The sequence below is a fragment of the Carassius carassius genome, chromosome 43 (assembly GCF_963082965.1).
Source record: "Carassius carassius chromosome 43, fCarCar2.1, whole genome shotgun sequence".
Lineage (NCBI taxonomy): Eukaryota > Metazoa > Chordata > Actinopteri > Cypriniformes > Cyprinidae > Carassius > Carassius carassius.
The window spans coordinates 9,377,914-9,401,676 of record NC_081797.1 but is presented as its reverse complement, the minus strand read 5'-3'; the positions used below and the strand labels follow the sequence as shown (position 1 = coordinate 9,401,676).

Below are 23,763 nucleotides of genomic sequence, written 5' to 3'. Positions count from 1 at the left end.
TTGAGTGGACCGGGGAACAATAAGGCAAAGAAAAGCTCATCATTAACTAGAGGGCCTTTTTCAACCAGTGATGTGTGGAGGCAGTTTGTGACTTCATTGTCAGAGGAGGAAAAAAGTGAATTTATTTACATGCAAACAAAGTTGACAAGAGCTAAGAGGTTACTGAGCCGCCTGGTTCTCTCAAACACAGGGGAGTGAAAGGAGGGGGCTAGGGAACAAACAGAAAGTTTTTTATTTTCCTTTTGGTAAGCGTCTGGTCTGTAAAAAGAGCACGTCTATCTCAGAGGAAACAACCAAAGGGCTTTCTGAGACACTGCAAGTGTAGTGTGCCCCAATTCTGGAAACCAGTTCTGGTTATTTGGTGATTAGTTGATTTTAACATCTATGTGGAGACCATTAGAAGAGCATTAAGAAAGAAATGTCTTTTGAATTCATGAATAAATATTTAATAAACAAATAGTTTCTCATTGGTGCCACATTCAGTTAAGAATGGGGTTGACTTCCTGTTAAAATTAACTGTGTCCAAAGAATACGTCCCATTTTAAAAGAGCTAAATAATAGTCCAATAAGAATCTCACTGAACAGATCCAAGTTTCATGTGACCTTCTTAACTTCAATGCTGAGCGAACAGGAATCGCAGCACACAACTGTTTCCATTTCTTTTAAGTCATCCTTCTCAAAGATGAATTCTCCTCCACAGCGGCAGCTGTACGTGTAACACTCAGTGTCTGAAACAGAAGAGATTTTTGTAATTATAATTCAGACTGAAATTTAACCAGTAAACTGCTTGAGAACAGATCACTAACCACAATCCCAGTTCATGTCATCAAGGGTTATACGAGCATCCACTGGCCAGCTCTGTTTCAGTTCATTTGCTGCAGAGAGAAATATAATATATGAAGATGCAGTCAATTTGATGTTTGAATCCAGTGTGAAGAAAACAATGAAAGAACATGCTATTTTTCTATCATGAACAAATCAATATTACCTAAAGGACCACTTATGAAGTCATTTTAGCACCACATTTTAGCATAGCATATGGGAATGCAATACATTATGGCTAATACACCACTAATAAGAAGAAATAAATAGACCTTAGTCAAGGTCTACCATAGTGTTGTCATGAAAATGAAACTTACATTTTAATATAGACAGTCACTGAATTTGTCAAAGTTAGCATAAATTAATCAAATCAAATCTCCATATGGACCACTTTCTGTAAATGTTAAGCCGCAAAAGTTGGTTGAAATATGAATCCTGCATGTTCTGCGCGTCTCTGTGTGAATGAATGAATGGCAGAGACGTGCAGGTTTATTTACTACATAGACTGAAGCGCGTGACGCTTGCAGTAATTTAAGCATCTGCCATCTCAATGAGGACATAAATACATAAACAATATCACCAGAACTGTTCTGAGTCACTTCACAAGCATTTTACCATTTCATTTGAGTAAAACCAGTGTCAATTTAAAGTTATTCATGGGAACTCGTCAAAATAAGTTCATTTTTACATATAGGCATTGTGCTAGAAATATTATTATTTAGTAGAATGTATGTGATACTGCTACTACTGTTGAAATGTTTTTTTAAACTTTTTAAAGAAATTTACTAAAGAAATTTAAATTTACTAAAGAAGGTTTATTTACTACATAGACTGAAGCGCGTGACGCTTGCAGTAATTTAAGCATCTGCCATCTCAATGAGGACATAAATAACATCACCAGAACTGTTCTGAGTCACTTCACAAGCATTTTACCATTTCATTTGAGTAAAACCAGTGTTAATTTAAAGGTATTCATGGGAACCCGTCAAAATAAGTTCATTTTTACATATAGGCATTGTGCTAGAAATAGTATTATTTAGTAGAATGTATGTTATACTGCTACTACTGTTGAAATTTTTTTTTACACTTTTTAAAGAAATCACACAATATTTCTTCCATGTTTTAATTTTAATATCAAATCACTTTTATTTACCAAAAAATTATGTTTAAATTTAATTAATTAAAAGGCAAATAAAATTTGGGTGAAATTTGTGTTAGGTTTTTCATAATTATATTACTTGTAGAAAAACTTTAAACACAATTGTAAATAAGTATAAAGAATGGCATTGGTTTTATTTTTAGTGATTAAAAAGTGTGTTTTTTTTTATTAGCATATTTTTGTGTTTTGCTTTAGTACCAAGAACCATGGATTTTCACTGGTATCGGTACCGAATACTGAAATTTTGGTACCGTGACAACACTAGTCTACCAGATTAAACTTCTAATTTATCTAAGCTAACAGAGTGTGTTAAAAAGAACATTCACAAGACTGCAGTGACGCTGCTGACGTACAGCGCTGCTGATGTGTTATCTTTGTGCACCAGAAAACATGTCAGCAGCATCGTACGTCAACTGTCACAGCAGTCGCACTCACAACAGACCCGGAAGAGAAGACAATGCTGAATAAAGTCGTAATTTATTTATTTTTTTGGACCAAAATGTATTTTAAATGCTTCAACAAATACTAACTGACCCTCTGATGTTACATGGACTACTTTGATGATGTTTTTATTACCTTTCTGGACATGGACAGTATACTGTACATACATTTTCAATGGAGGGACAGAAAGCTCTCCGAATAAATCTAAAATATCTTAAACTTTGTTCTGAAGATGAACGGAGGTCTTACGGGTTTGGAACGACATGAGGGTTAGTCATTAATGACATAATTTTCATTTTTGGCTGAACTAACCCTTTAAGTTCCATATCAGTTACAAATTATCATTACTTACCTATAAGGCCATAAATGGTTTATCTCCAGCGTACCTAACTAGCCTTATACCACGCTACAATCCATCACGCTCCCTAAGGTCACAAAACGCTGGAATTTTGGTAGTTCTTAGGATAGCAAAGGTCACTAAAACTCTGGAATAGCCTTCCTGATAATGTTCGGGGTTCAGACAGACTCTCTCTTTTAAAATCTAGATTAAAAACGTCTCTTTCGCCACGCATTTTGTGACTGCAGTTGTATCTGATCAAATGTGCATTATTATTCTTTAGCTTGGGTTAAATTAATTAATTTTACTTGGTTGAAACAACAGCTATGCTAATTATGTCTCTATTTGTTTCTCTGTTTTGCCACTGGATGTAACTAGGCTTTACACAAGCTCCAGTCTGGATCCAGAACAGCTGAGAAGAGATGATGCCAACCCAGAAACAACATACATAACTACCAAATATTGCTACAAGTGTGATTGCATCATATAATAATTGCTGTTAATAGTGTTAATCATCTGGCTGACTACGTCTTGTATTATTTTTTCTGAAATGCAAGTATGCACATAAACTGACAAGTCATCGCTGATAAGCTACTACTAAATATTGTAGAAACTTAATTTTCTGTAAAGTTGCTTTGAAATGATTTGTATCGTAAAAAGCACTACACAAATAAACTTGAATTGAATGCATCAAAATTTCTTTTTTTAAAGGGATAGTTCACCCAAAAATTTTAATTCTGTCATTAATTACTCACCTTATGTCGTTCCAAACCCACAAGACCTTTGTTCATCTTCAGAACACAAATTAAGATATTTTTGATGAAATCTGAGAGCTTCCTGACCCTGCATAGACAGTAATGCAACTACCATGTTCAAAACACAAAAATTATTCTCATCGCTTCATAAAATTAAGGTTGAACCACTGATTATTTTAGCGATGTCCTTACTACCAAGTTCATCTGACGTCAGCGAGTTCACAGATGTACCATTAAGCTTTGTAAACACGCTAGCCGAACAAGTTACGGATACAATAACTATAAGGACCTTCTCTAATCAGAAACCGTGGGTGGACAAAACAATCCGTGCAGCAGTAAACAAACGCAATGCTGCTTACAACGCCGGTCTTCTGTCGGGAAACATGAGCAAGTACAAAGCATCATGGTATGCTCTCCGACGCACAGTAAGAGTCGCCAAACACAGATACAGGGAACGCATAGAGTCACATTTTCAGCTAAATGACTCCCGACGCATGTGGCAATGACTAAGGACCATCTGTGCTTTTGGAAACAAATCCTCTGCAAAGGTGAGAGCAGATCCGTCGCTGGCTAACGAGCAAAACAATTTCTACGGCCGCTTTGAAAGCAATCTAAGCAGTGTGAGTCTGCCAATCAGCGCGTCAGGAGGCAGCAGCCAGAGCAGCGATCATCATGTGATCACCGTGTCGGAGGACAAGGTCGGAGGGCACTAAAGAGAGTGAATGTAAGCAAAGCAGCCGGACCTGATGGGATTTCTGGCCGTGTTCTGCGGTCCTGCGCTGATCAGCTCACTGGTTTGTTTACATCCATTTTTTTTTTTTGTTAACAACTTTTTATTGAATTTTCTTTTGTGAACAACAGCAGAAGACAAAAAGCAACTGAGCAAATGTAGAACCCATCCACCCCCTGGTAGACTAAAGAGTAGAGAAGAAAAATAATAAATACATAAGTAAAATAAACAATAATAAAAATAAATTAAGTAATATTAATACATAACATACAATAAAATAATATTTACAAAGATTTTAGAAAAGATGAAATGACATTAAAAGATGAATGCCATACATTAACAGTTTTCACATTAGATCCATGTATACGACAAGTTGAGAGTTCCATTGAGATTATATCTAACAAATAAACTGCCCAGGTTCTTCTGTCCATTGTGTGAAGAGGATTCCAACGATTGACTAGCAACTTTTTTGCTGCAGTGAGAGCAGCTAACAGTAAACATCTTTGTTGATTAGACAAGGTGAGGTCCCAAAAGTCATTCATGAAAAAAAGATGTAGAGACAAACATATCTCAGTACCCAACAAATAAGAAAGGTCCTGTGAGAGCTGAATCCAAAAAAGAGAGAGAGAGGGGCACTCCCAAAAAAAATGCAAAAATGTGCCTAAAGATCCTTGCGAACAGAGAGTACACTTAGGAGAAGACGACAGCTTCATATGATAACGTTTCATTGGAGTCAAGTAAACCCTATGCAGCAATTTCCAATGAATCATTTGGTGGTTTGGGTTTTTAGAAGACAGTTTAAACATTCTCCATATCTGATCTGAAAATAAAACATGCACATCCTCATTAAGATCCTTAGCCCAAACAGTTGTAATAGATAAAGGTTTGTAAGAATGCTCAAGAAGAAAAAGATAGATGACTGAAGCAGAGGAGGGAGATTCCTCAGAGGGAAGGATTAGTTTGCGCAAAGGGTGAATAGACAGTTGAGAGTTCCAGGGCACCCCATATGCCCGTAGGGCCGTTCTAATGCGCAAATACATAAAAAAGGAAGTGCCTGGCAGATTATATTGAGTTTTGAGATTCTGGAAGGATTGTAAACCACTATCATCATAAATATCTCCCAGAGTATTTACTTTGTGATGAGTCCATTGCGGACAATGGAATGGAGTGTTGCCTGACAAAAGATTATTATTGTGAAAAATTGGCGTATGCTTATGCCAAATTTCAACTAGTTGTAAACGTCTTTCAACATCCCTCCATGTAGAAAGGAGATGGGTTACAATGGGACCAAACCTAGATTTACACTGCCTAAGCGGAACCCCCGAGAAAACCAGATGCCTCAATATATATGGATACACAATAGATTCCTCAATTGCTTTCCAAGATACAGAAGCATCAGGGTCAAACCAAATTGATAAAAGGCGGAGGGAAAAGGCTTGGGCATACAATCTAAAATTAGGGAAAGAAAGACCTCCATGTAATCTACTTCGTTGTAAAGTAGTCAGTTTAATACGAGGACGTTTCCCATCCCATATATACCGTGAAACACATGCATCAAGTTTGTTCCAGTAACCAACTGGTGGAGCTAGAGGAATCATAGAAGAGAAGAAATTAATACGTGGGAGAACATTCATTTTAATCACCGATATACGAGCCTGAAGAGAAGTAGGAAGACGAGACCAATTTTCTAAATCTGAGGATATTTTGCCTAGAATACTACTAGTTTTTTAAATAATTTCTTGCAGGGAAGGAAAAATATCTATCCCCAGGTACTTAAAGTTTTGAACTACTGGAATAGATAAAGAAAGGGAAATGGGATCAGATTTAGAATTGAGGGGAAGTAGACATGACTTACTCCAATTAATTTTAAATCCAGAGAGAAATCCAAAATGGTCAAATAAATCTAATACATGGGGAATAGAATGTGACGGCTTCTCCAGAAACAATAAGATATCATCAGCGAATAAAGAAATATGATGATGAGTATTCCTTATACTTATGGGAGAAATACTTTCAGATAGTCGGACCGCTTGAGCTAAGGGTTCCAAAGATAAGGCAAATAACAGAGGAGAAAGTGGGCAACCCTGACGAGTACTTCGATGTATAAAGAATGGGTTAGAGCAGACAGAACCTGTGAGAACAGAGGCTGCTGGATTGGCGTACAGAACTTTTATCATGTTTATGAAACTCGATCCTAGACCCAGATGCTGTAGAACCGCCCATAAATAGTTCCATTCTAGCTGGTCGAAAGCTTTCATTGCATCTAGAGATAATACTGCACAAGGGGAGGACGAACTATTAGTTGAATAAATAATATGATATAACCTGCGTAAATTATCTGAAGCGGAGCGAGATTTAATGAACCCTGTTTGGTCATGGAGAACTAGCCTGTTCATATATTTCTCTAGACGACGAGATCGTACCTTAGCATATAATTTAACATCAGTCCCTATCAAAGAGAGTGGCCGGTAACTAGAACATGAAGTCGGATCCTTATCTTTTTTTAACAAGAGAGAAATCACAGCTATATTAATAGATGGGTGAAATGAACCTTGAGTAACTGAAAAATTTATCATATCTAACATGAGGGGGCCTAAATCCGACCAAAAAGTAATATACAATTCGACAGGAATACCATCTAAACCTGGGGATTTCCCCTTGTTCATAGATCGAATTGCTGACTCCAGCTCTTGAAGGGTAATCGGTTCAGCCAGGTAATCAGAGTCTGAATCTGACAGCCTAGGTAAATCAAGGTTTGACAGAAAAGATGCAAAAGAGTCAGGGTCACCAACAGCAGAAGTATATAGGTTAGAGTAAAAAGAATGAAAAGAATGAAAAGAAATATTAATGTCTTTTGGATCTGTCACAATGAGCCCGGATTGGGATTTCACTGCTGAAATATTAGCAAACTTTTCACTGTTGCGTATTCTTAGAGCTAAAAGGTGGCTTGGTCTACTTCCTTGAAAATAATAATTCTGCCTGCATCTTTGAATCAGGAATTCTGCCCTAGATCTCAGTAATGAATTGAGCTCGGATCTAACCGCCATGATTTTGCTGAGTGTATTGTCTGAGAAACAACGCTGATTGTCTCTAGTCAGGTTCTGGAGCTGTGATTCCAATTCAACTATCTTTTTATGTCGGTTTCTCTGAAGGAAAGAGGCATAAGAAATTGAGTTATTCCTTATAAATCCTTTAACTGCATTCCAAAGTGTTCGCGGATCATCCACTGAGCCTTGGTTAATTTCAATAAACTCAGCAAAATTATTTCTGAATGGACTACAAAAGTTCTCATCTTGTAACAATTTAGGGTTAAATCGCCATCTGGCCGCACGAGACGGTCGAGGGATCAAAGATAATCTGCACAAATTTCCATCATGATCAGACAAAGATAAGGAACAGATATCGGCATCACAAACAGCTGAAGATAAAGAAGTAGAAATGAAAATAGTCAATTCGCGAATAGGATTTATGAGTAGCAGAAAAGAAAGTGAAAGACTTAGCAGAAGGATTTAGTAAACGCTAACTATCCACCAATGAAGACGAGGTTACACATTGCCTAAGTTTGTCAGAACACAAGGCTTGAGAATGTGATTCCTTTGGTCCAGATCTATCTAGGATATGCGACATTACAGAATTCATGTCTGCACCTAATACAATTTCAAAATCTGAAAATTTTAAAAGATAGGAAGACAAAACAGAGAAAAAAGTAGGTTCAGGAGTACAAGGGGCATAAACTGAAATAAATACAATATTCCCATGTCCACTATTGTTTTTATATGTGTTATTCTACCGTCTGTATCACAACCTTTATCTAAAATAGTAATATTTAAAGTCCTCCGCACCAATATTAGAACACCCTTGGTTTTAGCACCCGAAGATGAATGAGATACCACTTCATAAAACTTATTATTACACCTGTGTACATCCTCCTCTTTCAAATGGGATTCTTGAACTAACACTATATCAATCTTTCTCCTTCGCAAAAAATCCAGAAAACCTGTGCGTTTGTGTGGGCCATTAATATTACAACTTAGAATATTAAGGTCAGTCATAGGTATCAAACAGCATTACTGCATAATAAGTCAAAATACAAATTTGAAAACGAAACCAGTTGAGTCTACCATCAAACCACCCCCCACCCCCACCCTTCCCGTCAGTTTAAAAAAATATATTAACACATTTCCATGAACTATGGCAGACCAAACCAAGAACAAACCTTGATCTGCCAGCACCCCTTAATATGATCCGTGGCGTCAACAAAAACCTGCACATTACAGAAGCACCAACATTGGCCCCAAAGTCACATTTTGACTAAATAGTATCTCTGTTGAAAAAAAAATAAATAAATAAATAAACAAATAAAATAAAATAATAAAATAAAAATAAATAATAATAATAATAAATTAATTAATTAAAACAAGAGAGAAGGAATATAACTAGAACATAAATATTATACCGCCATAATCAGTAAGCGATACTGTATACTCAATGAAACTATCTAGTAACTATAATTTCAGAAATAAATATTAGAGTTAACAGTGAAAGACATGGACGCCTGAGAGCATCTCTTCTCCGATTAGATAGCAAGCACCCAGCTGAAGATCAGTGAGAGTTGATGGATGAATGGGATCTGAAAAACACTCTTGCTTCTTCTGGAGAGTATAGCAATTTAGGTTCACCCTGATTGAGAATGACCTTCAGCGTTGCAGGATAGAGAAGAAAATTCTGGATGCCTGCTTCTCTCATTTCCTTTCTTACTGGCGCAAATGCACTTCTTCTTTTGGCGGTGGCCGGCAAAAAATCTGGAAAGAAAGACAGCGTTGCACCGTCGGATGTTTTCACCGGGGCGTGAAGTCTGGCTGCCTGCAAAATGAGCTCCCTGTCCGTGTACCGCAACAATTTAAAGATGAAAAGCCGTGGTTTAGCGCGATCTGAGGAGAGCCTGGTGTACACGCGATGCGCTCGTTCCACTTCAATCTCTTTTCCTGCCAGAGACGGGAGCCACGCCGGTAGCGATCTCTTCAAAAAGCCAATAGGGTCGTCCTTTTCGGACCCTTCAGGCAATCCAACCAGACGCAGATTGCAGCGCCTACTGCGATCCTGTAAATCAACAACCTGTTGCTCGAGCGCTGCTACTCGCCTATCGTGATCCGCGACAACTTTCTTTTGTTCTCTCATCTCCCCTGTAAGAAGATCCATTTTGGAGCATAGCGATTGAACAACTGACATGTGAGAAGCGAACTCGTTCCGCATCGCTGTCAACTCAGATCTTAGAATTTCCTCAAAGTGTGCAACAGTATTCGCCATCTTATCCACCACATCATCCGTCGGTGGCTTAGATTTCTTCTTAATCGGAGAAGCCGACGGAGACATCTCCTGCTGTTTCTGATTGCCAGACATTAGGAACAGTGTTGTTAATGAAAAAAGCTTAAAATAAAACTAAAAAATCAGCAAAAAGGGGCCAAACGTATGGAACTCTATTCAAGTGCGACTTGGTTCATGAGCACGTCACGTGACTCCACTTGTTTACATCCATTTTTAATGAGTCTCTTGCTACATCGGTGGTTCCCACCTCATTCAAAAAATCTGTCATCATCCCTGTGCCTAAGAACAATAAACCCTCTTGTCTGAATGACTATCGTCCAGTTGCCCTCACATCAAAAGTCATGAAGGTATTTGAGGGACTGTTAAAAATGTCATCTGCTCCTCCATCCCGGATACTTTAGACCCTCTTCAGTTTGCCTATCGCTCAAACAGATCCACTGATGATGCCATCTCTCACATCCTGCACTCTTCTCTCACACACATTGACAGCAATAACGGGAACTATGTAAGGCTGCTATTTATCGACTATAGCTCAGCTTTTAATACTATAGTCCCCATAAAGCTAGCTTCTAAACTCATGGACCTCGGCCTGAATTCTTCACTCTGCAGCTGGATTCTTGATTTCCTCACTGGAAGACCTCAAGCGGTGAAACTAGGCCAGTACACCTCCAATTCCATCACCCTGAACGTAGGAGCCCCGCAGGGCTGTGTCCTGAGTCCCCTGCTCTACTCTCTCTACAGTCGTGGCCAAAGGTTTTGAGAATTACATAAATATTGGTTTATTCCCTGATGTTTTTTTTGGAGAGAAGTGGCTTCTTTGTTGCCCTTCTTGACACCAGGCCATCTTCCAGAAGTCTTGGCCTCACTGTGCGTGCAGATGCGCTCACACCTGCCTGCTGCCATTCCTGAGCAAGCGCTGCACTGTTGGCACTCCGATCCCGCAGCTGAATCCTCTTTAGGAGACGATCCTGGCGCTTGCTGGACTTTCTTGGACGCCCTGAAGCCTTCTTTACAAGAATTGAATCTCTTTCTTTGAAGTTCTTGATGATCCTATAAATTGTTGATTTAGGTGCAATCTTAGTAGCCACAATATCCTTGCCTGTGAAGCCATTTTTATGCAACGCAATGATGGCAGGTCACCATGGTTAACAATGGAAGAACAATGATTTCAAGCATCACCCTCCTTTTAACGTCAAGTCTGCCATTCTAACCCAATCAGCCTGACATAATTATCTCCAGCCTTGTGCTCGTCAACATTCTCACCAGAGTTAACAAGACGATTACTGAAATGATCTCAGCAGGTCCTTTAATGACAACAATGAAATGCAGTGGAAAGGTTTTATTTTCATGGCAAAGAAGGACTATGCAAATCATCTGATCACTCTTCATAACATTCTGGAGTATATGCAAATTGCTATTATAAAAACTTAAGCAGCAACTTTTCCAATTTCCAATATTTATGTTATTCTCAAAACTTTTGGCAACGACTGTACACACATGACTGCGTGTCTTCGCACAGCTCTACATCTATAATCAAATTTGCTGATGATACTGTGGTTCTGGGCCTCATTCACAACAATAATGAGACCACATACTTGGATGAGGTAGAGAAATTAACATCATGCCAGGACAACGGTCTCTCTCTGAATGTGAGCAAAAACTAAAGAACTGATTGTGGACTTCAGGAGGAGACAGTAGCAGCCTTATACTCCTCTTATGATCAGCGGGACACCTGTTGAGAGGGTGAGCAGTTTCAAGTACCTTGGTGTAAACATCTCCGAGGACCTGACTTGGACAACTCGCATTCAAACACAGGTTAATAAAGCCAGGTAAAGACTGTACCATATGCGACAGCTGAGGAAATTCAGGGTCTCACCAGCAATCCTGAAAACTTTCTATTCAGGGGCTATAGAAAGTGTACTGACTCAGTGTATCTCAGTGTGGTATGGGAACAGCTCCAGTCAAGACTGCAAAGCCCTGCAGAGAGTTGTGCGATTATCTGAACGCATCTCCGGGTCTGCTTTCCCCTCTCTGCAGGACATCTACATCAAACGCTGCAAAAGCAGAGCTGTTAAAATCATCAAGGACTCTATCCCCCCCAGTAACCATCTTTTCACTTTGCTGCCATCTGGTTATCGCTTCCGTAGCCTGATGGCAAAAACCGAGAGACTCAGGAGGAGTTTCTTCCCCCAGGCCATCAGGCTCCTAAACTCAAAACCAGCCTTTTAACATCTTCATGTCTCCACTTAATGTTCACTTTATCAGTAAGATCTTCATCATTCACTACCTCACATAGACACACTGACAGTGTCAACCTGTTTGCACATTTGCCTCTTGTACATTCCTGTGTATTTTAATATTTAAGACTACAGTTTACTTTCATGCACATTATTTTGCGTTCTATATTAAATTTTTTATATTTTATTCTTATATTTTTTATTGTATACTTTTATTTCATTCTTTCATAGCTATATTTATGTATATTTTCATCGGTGTTGTGTTAATAATTGCACTTGCCATGGAACGGACCTGACTCCTATTTCACTGCTGGTTATATATGCTCTATATAATTGTATATGTGACGAATAAAAATCTTGAATCTTGAATCCATTCTGGGCCTTGACCATGGTAGTACCCTTGCTATCTATTGAGGGTAAGAGAACTCTCGGACCTATGCCTTTAATAAAAAAATTTGAAAAATTGAAAATGACATGATCTAGGACCTTTAATACAATATATTAAATTCAATATGCCAGCTAACCTTACTAGGGTCTATATTTCAATGTACTCTGAAAGCTACATTTAATATACCACTTTAAATTTTTGTGAAAAAAGGCCAAACCCGAAAACCATTGTGCTCCTGCAGGAAAGAAAAAGTGTCTGGAAGATTCAAAGCATCTGTAAAAAGTTTCCAGAGCAATCCTTGCTCGTTGAAATATTTAAGCAATAATCAACGAGGATCGTTGGGCCGCTGTTCCACATATAAGAGATTTAGAAAAAGGGAAGCTGCGAAGTCATCTGAGGTCATTTACAGTGTCTTCGAAACAGCCTTCATATCTCCTACTGCTGCTATGAATATACACAAAGGAGTTGTCTTGAAATATTCATTGAATATTCGAGCAGGGAATAGTGGGCATCTGAAAAGGCAGCTAATAAGTGGATTTAAAACTAAAACTGTGTGAAAAAGTGCACTATGACAATTAATTGTCAAGAGGCCAAGAATAAAATTAGATCACATCACTTCATAATGAATTGAGGAATTGCGACACTTCCACGTAATGGTTCTTGTCCCTTTCTGGCAGTCTGTCTGAGATACTAGCAATTAACAGGTTTGAGTGCAGTGTTTTATCATGATTTATTTTAATTAGTTTAAAGGAATGTCCTAAGTAGGTGCCACTTCAGTTCTTGCAACTAATTTCCATCATTCATTCCCTACAGGTACAAAAAAAACAAAAAAAAAAACACTTGAGACAAAGAAATTAGCTCCATTGTTGAAATGAGTAGTCTGACATGTCTCCATTTACCTAAAAAATATCTAATTCAGATATAAAATGAAGCAAACATTTTATTTAAAATGGTAATTAGGAACTGAAGGGGATACTTCAGTTATGCAACCCAACAACTCAATTAATTACCTTACACTATTCGGAGTACCCCAGAATAACCTCCAGTAACAAATGCATGGCTATCCCTTGATGCATTTCTGCTCAGTCATTAAATCAGAGATGCATAAACCGATTAGAGTCATAAAGACTTCTCCTATGACAGTAAACACAAGTAAAATGCTATCTTCTCATATCTCATGAATAAGACTCATGAATATTAATGACTGAATAATTTTCTGGTAAGATGGGTGCATGAATATTTATAAATACTATACATTTTGTAAGAGCGAATGATTAAGCCAATCAGACGTGGCCACAAATAGAGGCCACAGTGTTTGACAGCAAACCATGTCTGGTCAATACTGACACACATTTTGACGTCTAGTGAATGACTACAGGGCAAGCTACTTAAGTTAGATGGGGATTAGTATATCCTTTGAGCTGGACAGAATCAATTCCAAATTTAATTAAAACAGACCATATAGACTTGAGTAGAGAGCCAAGATTATTTTTAATATCCCTTTAGACTAAAGTATCAACAATAGATTTGGTAAAATTATCTGCACAGACTCTTTTCTTCTAAGGATGCACTGATATGTATATGTTATCAAAAATTATTGTCATGTTATAAGTGCAGACCTATTAATAGTCACTGTTAAAATTCTATACTATAATGCCTGATAAAATAAATAAAATCGGCAGAAAATGTTAATACAATGGTGCATTTAGGCATCATAACATTATACTGTAATATTAATGTTGACTTTTTTTTTTTGGTGTTTTGCCTGTATTATGATATGACTGGAAAGCAGACAGAAAGCAAAGTGGGAAAGAGAGAAAGAGTGGGGTTGGGAAATGTCCTCGAGCTGGGATTCAAACTCAGGACGACTCACGCCTGTAACTCCATGCCATTATATGTCAGCGCACTTGCCCACTAGACTATTGACACTGACCATTTTGACATTTACTAATGAATACATTGAACAGTGATATATAAAAAGAAATATTATCATAAAAAAAATCTGTTATTCTGTTTTAAAGGAACACTCCACTTTTTATTATTTTTTTTTTTTTAAATAGGCTCATTTTCCAACTCTCCTAGAGTCTGACCTGGCGGTAGCACTTTTAGCTTAGCATATAACATTTTACTCAAAAATGACCAAAGAGTTTCTATATATTTCCTATTTAAAACTTGACTCTTTTGTAGTTACATCATGTACTAAGACCGACCGAAATTGAAAAGTTGCGATTTTCTAGGCTGATAAGTTCCTTGATTATTATGCCGGAATGAGAGTATAGCTCCTAGCCATATCAGACTAGAAAATCGCAACTTTTCATTTTCTGTCAGTTTCAGTACACGATGTAACTACAGAAGAGTCAAATTTTAAATAGGAAAAATATAGAAACTCTTTGGTCATTTTTGAGCGGAATGCTAACGGTCTAATCAGATTCAATGATCTATGCTAAGCTAAAAGTGCTACCACCAGACCCGGAAATCGGCTGAATGGATTCGAAAATGGTAAAACTCAACTTTTTAACTCTAGGGGAGTTGGAAAATTAGCCTATTTTTTTAAGAAAGTAGAGTATTCCTTTAAATGAGCATTAAAAGGCAAAACTTTAACACTTGCATATGAAGACAAAAAATGCATGTCTGATGTGGGTAATAAAGTCACTGCATCTAATTGAAAAGGTCAACTCCATCACTCCTGCATGTGCAGCCTAGACAAGGTCTGGTTTTTCTGTGGAAGTTCGATCTATGTCAATTCTGTGGCTGTTGTGATCTATGTTAGCAAGTAGCTGCGCAAAGTGTTCCCTCCCAAAGGCGATGCCACAGCTCCCCAGTAAATGGCGCACAGGACCCTGGATGTACACTTATTGAAGGTCCTAATGGAGTGCTAGGGGGAGCTTTTTCCTTAGGCGAGAGAGGAGAGAAGCAGACTATCACTTCATGTAAGAACTGGCCATGTGTGACAGACCTGACCTACATTCTCTCTCACTATCTCTCTTTATTTCCCTCCTCCTCTACTACCCACAATTCTCGCTATCCTCTTCTGTAAGGAATCATCTGTCCAGACCAAAGACAACAGCTCTGTTTTCATTCCTTCCTTTGGCATTTTTAAATATTTTGGACAATTTTAGATGTCTGCCCCAAAGGGCTAGTGACAAATCTTGTTTATGCTCTTAATACAGTTTTATCAACATTAATGAACAGAAAATAAATGACATTTTTTTACATTATTATCTAGATTAAATGCTTTGTTGTGCATTCACAAAATTCAGTAAAGTGAAGCTAAAATCTAAATAATTATTCAAAAATTGTCTAGTACAAGGATTAAATAAAAATTGCTAAAGTATTCTGGGAGGTTGCTATGAGATTAATTAGCAATCACGTTTGCCCATTTTTATTTTTTATTATAAAATAATTAAACCACACAAGTGTGGTCGCTTAGCAAAAAAACATTTACAAAGCCTTTATGAAATTCAATAAAAGAAAGCCCATCTAAACAACTAATTCCTCCAAATCTCTTCAGTCCCATGATAGGACAGACAGGCAGGAACGTACCGCGTAGCTGAAGGTTGTACTCCATCCTGCTCTGCTCATTACCCAAGATCTTCCAAGCTTGATCAACGTCAATGAATCTTTGCAGGTGCTGCTCCGCTTCACCTTCTGATACGCCCAGCCTCTGCTTGTCCGGGTGAAACTACCAATCAAAATTGAGCAATGAGATTGATGACAATCATGCTTTACTGAATCTATTAAACTTGGACATTTACATTTAATTAAATCACAGCTGAAACTGATGATATGACTGGATATACAAAAGATAGACTAGAAGGATGTAAACAACATCACAGTTGATGGAAGTTCATGGGCAATTTGCTGATGGACTAGCCTTGCTTTTGGACAATTTACCAGTGAATGCAAAGCTTTGGCACTAATACGGTCAATGGTGCAAAAAAGGCAAAATATATATCAGTTAGGACAGATGTGTCTTCTCAATGACGAGGCTAGACAGAGTGGACGGTTAAAAGGGCAAAGGGTGCCTCCTTCCTCCGGCCAAAAACACTAATGCAATCTCCACTTCGCATCCTAAAATATGACAGTTCATACCGTAACATCACAGCTCACTTTTATTTTTTTTTACCCAGAAGTCTAATGCAGCCCCCAATAGTGAGCTTTAGGGGTTATTTTGACAGTCCCTTCCAGCCTGGATGGATTCTTACAGTATAGAGTTATTCCTCTCCTTGAGGAATCTACAGAGCGCAGGCTGTGGCTATCGATTAGTGGGGGTCGAGGGTCAGCCGAGCCGTGGGCTTCTTCATTCGCCCACAGGAGAAGAGCAAGGTTGAGAGGGGCAAACGGAAAACAACTTAGATCCTTTCGAGCAGGCATTCAACCAAACTCTGATTATGCTCTGGCACAGGCAAGCAGAGCACTGCATGTGTGTGTGTTTGTGTTTTTGTATGGTCGCTATAGTTCAGAAGCTGCACCGCCGCCAAAGTCGGGTAATGATGCATGGGGTGACACTGGACTACAATAACCGACAATCCGGGGCAAGCCAATTACTGTCCACAGTGATTATATTTTTAATTTTAAGTAACAGGAAGACTGAATTCAACGAATCATTTCAAGCAATTACGTTTAAAACTAATTAAAATTTAAGGGCGCCCGTTCTCCGTTGTTCCCCGTTCATACCCTCCTTCTCTGTTTGTGTTTTTGTTGTTGTTTTCACTTTGTTAATGGGCGGTCAGAATGCAATGAGAAAAGCAAATGCAGCAACAAGCCAAAAATTAACTTCCTGATTGAGAGAATCATTAACCGTTTCTTGGCGTTATCAGTGTGGGTGAAAGAGGGCAAGCACTCAGCCGCCTCGAATAAGAAAAAGAGGGGCTGATGACCTTTAAATGAAAGAACCTTAAAGATAATCATTTATTAAAACATTTATTGGAACCATCCAAAAGATGGAAGGCTTTTGGGAGTGAGTTCATTCCAGTCTTAGCACTTTCACATGCCGCCTTAACGGAGGATTTCAAGTTTGTAGAATCCAAGAAAGCATCCTTTTTCACTCAAATCTTAGTTTAATTAAAAGTACCAGAGTAAAAAGACATTAAGATTAGGAACTGCACAGGATGCCAGCAAAGAGGATTAAATCGATTTGTGTTTAAGACGCTTCAGATCAGAGGATCAGAGAATGACCAAAGCTAAATAGCTAAAGAGAAAACCTGAGCTGTAAGTGAAACTTTAAATCAGCATGTGCAAAAATTTCAAGTCAAACCAAACCCTTATGTTTAGATATCAGAAATCTTATTTTTATTTCTGTGGTAAATATGAAACACCACCCATCCTAAAGTTCACTTCTATACTCAGCCAGACCAGAATCAGAAAAAACAGCTCTGTTCCTGAACCCTGAGAATGGTCACACAAGCTTGGAGCACAATCTCTCAGTTACCTCCAGCAGGACGCCAGATTCTCTCCCCAGTGGCGGAATTGGAGATAGGGTTTTGCTTCCCTCTACTCTTTGTAGGTGAGCTTGAGGAGTCAGGACCACAGGTGTGAAGTGCAGCTTAGCCCTGGCAAACACATACTGCTGCTTCACAAACATCTCCCTGGGTAGTCTTTTGTCAAATAGACTATCCCTGTTTCAGGTCTGTCGTAACTGAGCATTTGATTTAGTGTCTGATGGAAAGATAAAAGAATGCTGGGATGAATGTAAAAATGCCACATTTTTTTATAAAGAAAAACGTATGTATGTTTTTAAATGGCTCAAAAGAAAAACTTAAGAAAAAAATCTTTTTTTTTTTAATTTGACCCTAAACTTTTAAACAGCTGCAATTTTAAAATATATGAAATGTTTCATGCTATACATAATTCTGTCAGAAACTGGACACAACTTTTTAGAATAAAAAAAAACTACTGATTATTTCACATTACTTAAACCTACTGTAAAAAAAAAAAAAAAAAAAAAAAAAAAAAATTCTAAGTTGTGTTTCAGCCAAAATGTCATGTTTAATTCTAAGTGTTACTTTCTAAGTCCTTGTAATTATTTTAAAGTGAGTTTCTGAGTGAAAACTATTTCTACACCCAATTTTTAGTTTATCACTAATAATTCTGAAAACGTTAGCTAGATTTGAACATTAATGCTTACTATGCTGTTTTCCAAAGTCTTCTCAGGACGCATTCTGATGTTACAAACACCAATCACACATTTCCTATGGTGTCGCTCTTACAACTTGCAGTCTGCGTGGCTCAGGTACTAGTCATAAATACATAACACAACGAGAGGCTGGTGCTTGGTTAGAGCGACCCGTCCTCCTGCCCCTCTGGAGTTACACGCTTTAATTGCTGTCTCTTTGCACGCATTGTAAAATATTCATTTACTGGGGCTAATGGAGCTTGGAGAGCAGAAACACAATATAAAGGGCTGGACAATTTGGAGCACTCGCCAGCTCTAACAATACATCATCATCTCTCAGAGGCTGCGAAGGGAGCACTGCCACATCCTCCGCTGGGCTCTAGTATGCTGCCTGCAGCCACTCTCTGCTTCAGTGGAGAGGGAGGAGAGGAGACAGGGGGCACAAAGGCTACTACCATCACACTACTGCCCCCTACTGTCAGGCTGATCGCACATGAACGCAGGACACTGACCACTGCAATCCGTATTACAGCAGTATGGATTGGTTAAAGCCTGAGGTTACACTGGTAATGCAAATGTTGTGGTTGATTCTGGATCTGTAAACTGACTCTTGTTCAACTGTCTGGCTATAATATGAAGAAACATATCATTTCTATCATGAAACATCGATTCATTTGACTTGGATCAGAAGTTTTATACCATTAACGGTTTCATTACCAATCACTTTCCTGCTGTATATTGCGTTAGGCGCTGGTCTGGACTCTTCAAACTGCTTCTAGAAATTGCACGGCACACATCCTGATTGATCGACTGGTGTTATGTGATTGCTGTAATTAAAATGGGTTTGGGATTAAACAAATCAGCTTAAGTATAACTTGACTGGGATAAGTCAACCTGCAATGTGTATTAATGAGAAATACTGATGCCATTGATTAATTGTGCATATGTTTTCAAAGCTCGTATTTAGCAAGAACAATTTGCCCTTGGAGGAAACTTTAATGGGAGAATCAAGCATAATCTGCATAATCTTTATCTCTGTATGAATTTTATCACTATGAATTTGGTAGACATGCACTGAATAACATATTAGACCGCATTTATGGCAGTGGTTCACAGTCTTTTTGACTTTGAGAAAATATCAATATATTAAAACAAAAAAACTAACGACAGCAATTAATTTTGTGACTTCAGAAGTTTCGAAAACTGTTTGTTGGTCTGCATGACTGTAATATATAGGACCAAAACTCCATATTATGGTCAGGAGTAGGGATGCACCGGTTGACCGGCCATAAATCGGAAACGGACGGTTTTTGCGTAAAATATGCGATCGGCAATCGGCCCTGAACACGAATAGACCATGAAGAGATGTTCAGATCAACTTCTCACGTGTTGGATGAGAAAAGAAATGGACTAAATTGTGACAAAACTGAAATGTTTTTTTTTTCTGTAAATTGGAACTTGCATACACGTTTGAAAAGCCAGAAGTAAACGTCAGTTCTGCATTAGGATGATTATTTTTATTGTAAAAAAAATTGGTATCGGAATAGTCCATGAAAAATCATGATCGTGCATCCTTAGTCAGGAGTGAGTTGAAAGCCATGAGGGAATATTTTATTTTTTTTATTATGTTTTTTAAAAGTCTCTCATGCTCACCAAGGCTGCATTTATTAAATTTGAAAATTTAATAAAACCTTAATAATGTGAAATATTATATTATATAATTTAAGATTACGGTTTCTATTTTAATATACATTAAAATGAAATTTATTCCTGTGAATGCCAAAGCTGAATTTTCAGCAGTCATTAAGGTCTTCAGTGTAACATGATGCTTCAGAAATCATTATGTGTTATTAATTATATATCTCAATTATTAATACTGGTTCTTATTCTCAATGTTTAAAACAGTTTTCTTAACACCTACCATGAGGATGAGCTTCTGATACTTCTGTTTGAGTTCTTTAATGTCATCTGTTGGACAGGCACCTAGTATTGAGTACCAGTCTTTCTGTTGGCCACTGGAATCTACCATCATCCTGAAGAATACAAACAAAAAATGCACAGGAAAGCATTAACTATGAGTTCAAAACGAGAGGTGTGTGCAGGACGATTCGCTAACTATTTATTTACAACTTACATACCCCCATATTTAACTGATGTTTGTTGATTGTTAAGTTAACAATCAATAGGTTTAAAACATTTTAAACTATCTTTATTAACAGTAACTGCTAGTCAGTTAGTGGACAAGATACAACACGCGACATATAACTACCACAAACAGCATACAAAATGATAAAAAATGTAATGTAGATACATATATTGCAGAATGATTTCGTATAATTAAACTATCGCTCTTACTAACCTAATATAAAGGTTTTTTTCCCCGTTTCTATGCAGCTGTCATGAGCGTTGGCCTTTCCAGTCCATGCCGCATCCCGTGTGAGGGTTTGCCTCGCTCTTTAACGCCCTGACAGAAACACGTATGATTAAACAAAAAAGCCACGTTTTGTAATTATATATATATATATATATATATATATATATATGTAAACTACACAAATTGGCAAACAAATACAGTGTGCTTATGTTTGTACTTCAACAAGTAAATGTCTATGCTCTGACATTCCACTGCTCTTGAGTAGGCGGAACTACTCAAATTAAACGTTTCTACACGGATGCTTTAGAGACAAACACACTGCTGTATCCGTGGAAACGGACGTGCTCAAAGCAAAGAGGCTTTTTTCTGTTTCATTTTGTTCATCTCTGTATATATTTAAGGCAGACTTTTTACGCATTTCTTTCATTTTAGTTTACAATTTAATGAATAATAATAATAAAGGATTCCAAAATGGTTCCTAATCGCATTTTATAGGGATTATAGATATATAATAATAATAATAATAATAATAATAAAAGTAGAGACACCATGGGCAAGTTTAAACTCAAACCGGTGGGCAACGTTTTGCAATGGTTTCCGGTTTGAACGACATGTTTCCTGGAACATGGTTTGAGATATGTTCCCTTTCATAGGTCATTTTGATGCTGCGGTGACGTCACCGTATGGGAACACCCCTCGTTGTGACGAATGTCTGAAGCGCTATACCATCCCGCCAATCCTATTGGCCAAATAACGCTTGGCACCACCCCACGCATGCGCACGCATCGTATACCTGGGTGCCGCGCGCTATTTCGCTCAGATTTCATTCCTTCAGGGAAGCGAATCATCTGTGCTCTAGGAATCATCTCGCGTTCTCAGAGGTTTCTACGAGCAGTGCTAACTCCTCTTTGCGGATGCTATGAATTTTCGAAAATGTAAGGAACCATCTACCAGGTTCATCACAAAGGGAGACTCACATGAAAGGTGCGTAGTATGTTTAGGCTTACATCACGTCCAGCCTTATTGGAAAATCCTACTTGACCGCTGGCCAGGCGGCTGCTTCGCTCCACTCTATGGCGGTCCTTCAGGCCTACCAAGGGGATCTCTTAAAGGAACTCGATGAAGGGGAGGGTATCACACCCGAGGCCGTGAAAGAGTTACGACGAGCAATGGATTTGGCGCTACGTGCTACCAAACATACTGCTCGAGCAGTGGGCCGTTCCATGGCTGGTTTGATTGCGGTCGAGCGCCACCTCTGGCTTAATCTCACCAATATCAAAGAAAAGGACAAATCTTTTCTTATGGACGCACCTGTTTCTAAGGACGGTTTGTTCGGAGAGGCTGTCACTTCGGTGGTGTAAAAATTTAGAGCAGCGAAACAGCAATCAGCCGCCTTCCGCCAGCTGATTCCTCGCAGGCCCAGGGAGGTTGAACGCCGGCAGGCATCCGCGCGTTCTCGCTCAGCCTCCTCTCACCACCAACGAGTTGCCTCACAGGAAGAGCCTTCAACTATGGTGCCCCCTTGTAAGGATTTTTCCACCGGCTCACCAGCGACAACGGAAGAGGTTAGCTCGACGACCTGAGCTCGACGGCTAATGCCTCTCATTCTCGGGCCCCGAATGGCAGCTCCTGATGTTATCACTGCTTGCCAGGGACTGTCCCCTCCACTAGAGAGCGCTGTTGGACCGCTTTTGTGCATCCAACCCTCTCACTGCAGTCCCCACACAAAAACACTGACTGTCTCGCCGCAAAGAGCGCCTCTTGCAGCATTGGATCGAGTTATCATGCAGAGCATTCCCTCAGACACTCAATTCAGCTTTCAGACTCCGAGGGACGGTTCAAGGGTCTGGCAAAGACGACCAGCTTATGGCGGCTCATACAGCCACCGCTTTTTTATTAGCAGCAGATCCCGATGTTCATCTTGTTGGATTAATTCCTGCCGTGGACACGTTTCAGGATTATACACAATGAGACGCAATGACATTCAGTTTCGAAAAGGCCCGCCTCCTTTCCGCGGAATTCTTCCCACGGTGTGAAACCGAAGGAAATAGCGGTGCTGCGACAGGAGATGTCAACTCTGCTGAGCAAAGGGGCTATAGAAGAAGTACACCCCTCTCAGATGGAGTCAGGGTTTTGCAGCCGCTATTTTGTGGTACCAAAAAAAGACGGCGGGTTGCGACCCATTCTGGATTTACGCCGTTTGAATCTTGCACTCAGGACAAGCAAATTCAAGATGTTAACGTTAAAGTCTATTTTGTCTCAGATTCAAGCAAACGACTGGTTTGTCACGATCGATCTGAAAGATGCATACTTTCATATTCAGATCAGAGACACAGGGAGTTCCTCAGATTCGCTTTAGAGGGCAAAGCGTATCAGTACCGCGTTTTTCCCTTTGGCTTAGCTCTGGCTCCCCATACTTTTTCAAAATGCATGGACGCAGCTCTGGCCCCGTTGCGGCTCCAAGGCGTTCGCGTTTTGAACTACTTAGACGATTGGCTGGTGATAGCACAATCGCAGACTCAAGCACACTCTCATCAGGATCTTGTGCTGAATCATTTAAACAGTCTGGGCTTATGCACAAATTTCCAGAAGAGTGTTTTAATTCCCTCTCAACGGATAACCTTTCTGGGAATAGACTTGGACCTCTCGCGCGATGACAGCAAAGCTATCTCTCCCGCGCGCTCAGTCGATCACGTCATGCGTGCGTCGATTCAAAGCGGGTCGCACGGTGACGGTGAGGTTGTGCCTCAGACTTTTAGGTCTAATGGCAGCGGCATCCCCCGTAATCCGTCTGGGATTACTTCACATGCGCCCTTTTCAGTGGTGGACAAAAAGACGGAACATTTCACCCTGTTGTCTTCAGCATCAGACGATTTCGGTGACAAACTGTGGATAAAACTGTGGATGTCGACCGAATTTCTTCTAGCCGAGTTCTAGCCGAGTTCGGCTGGGGATTTGTGCTTCCCGAGAGACTGTCACGACGGATGCGTCTTTGACCGGTTGGGGAGCTGGCGCCCAGCCCACGGAGTGTGGACAGCGACACAACACAGTTGGCACATAAACAGGTTAGAATTACTGGC

General features: G+C 39.1%; 1 protein-coding gene across 1 annotated transcript; it reads right to left on the bottom strand.

The window, feature by feature from the left end:
- Positions 1-423: 423 nt before the first annotated feature.
- dnajc24 (DnaJ (Hsp40) homolog, subfamily C, member 24) lies at positions 424-20,997 on the bottom strand. Its single transcript, XM_059536172.1, has 6 exons — positions 20,901-20,997; positions 20,669-20,773; positions 20,231-20,342; positions 15,738-15,876; positions 807-875; positions 424-728 (listed from the first exon to the last, which is right to left on the bottom strand). The coding sequence occupies exons 3-6, from the start codon at positions 20,339-20,341 to the stop codon at positions 595-597; spliced, it is 453 nt and encodes a 150-aa protein (XP_059392155.1). The 5' UTR covers position 20,342; positions 20,669-20,773; positions 20,901-20,997; the 3' UTR covers positions 424-594.
- Between the last annotated feature and the right edge of the window lie 2,766 nt (positions 20,998-23,763).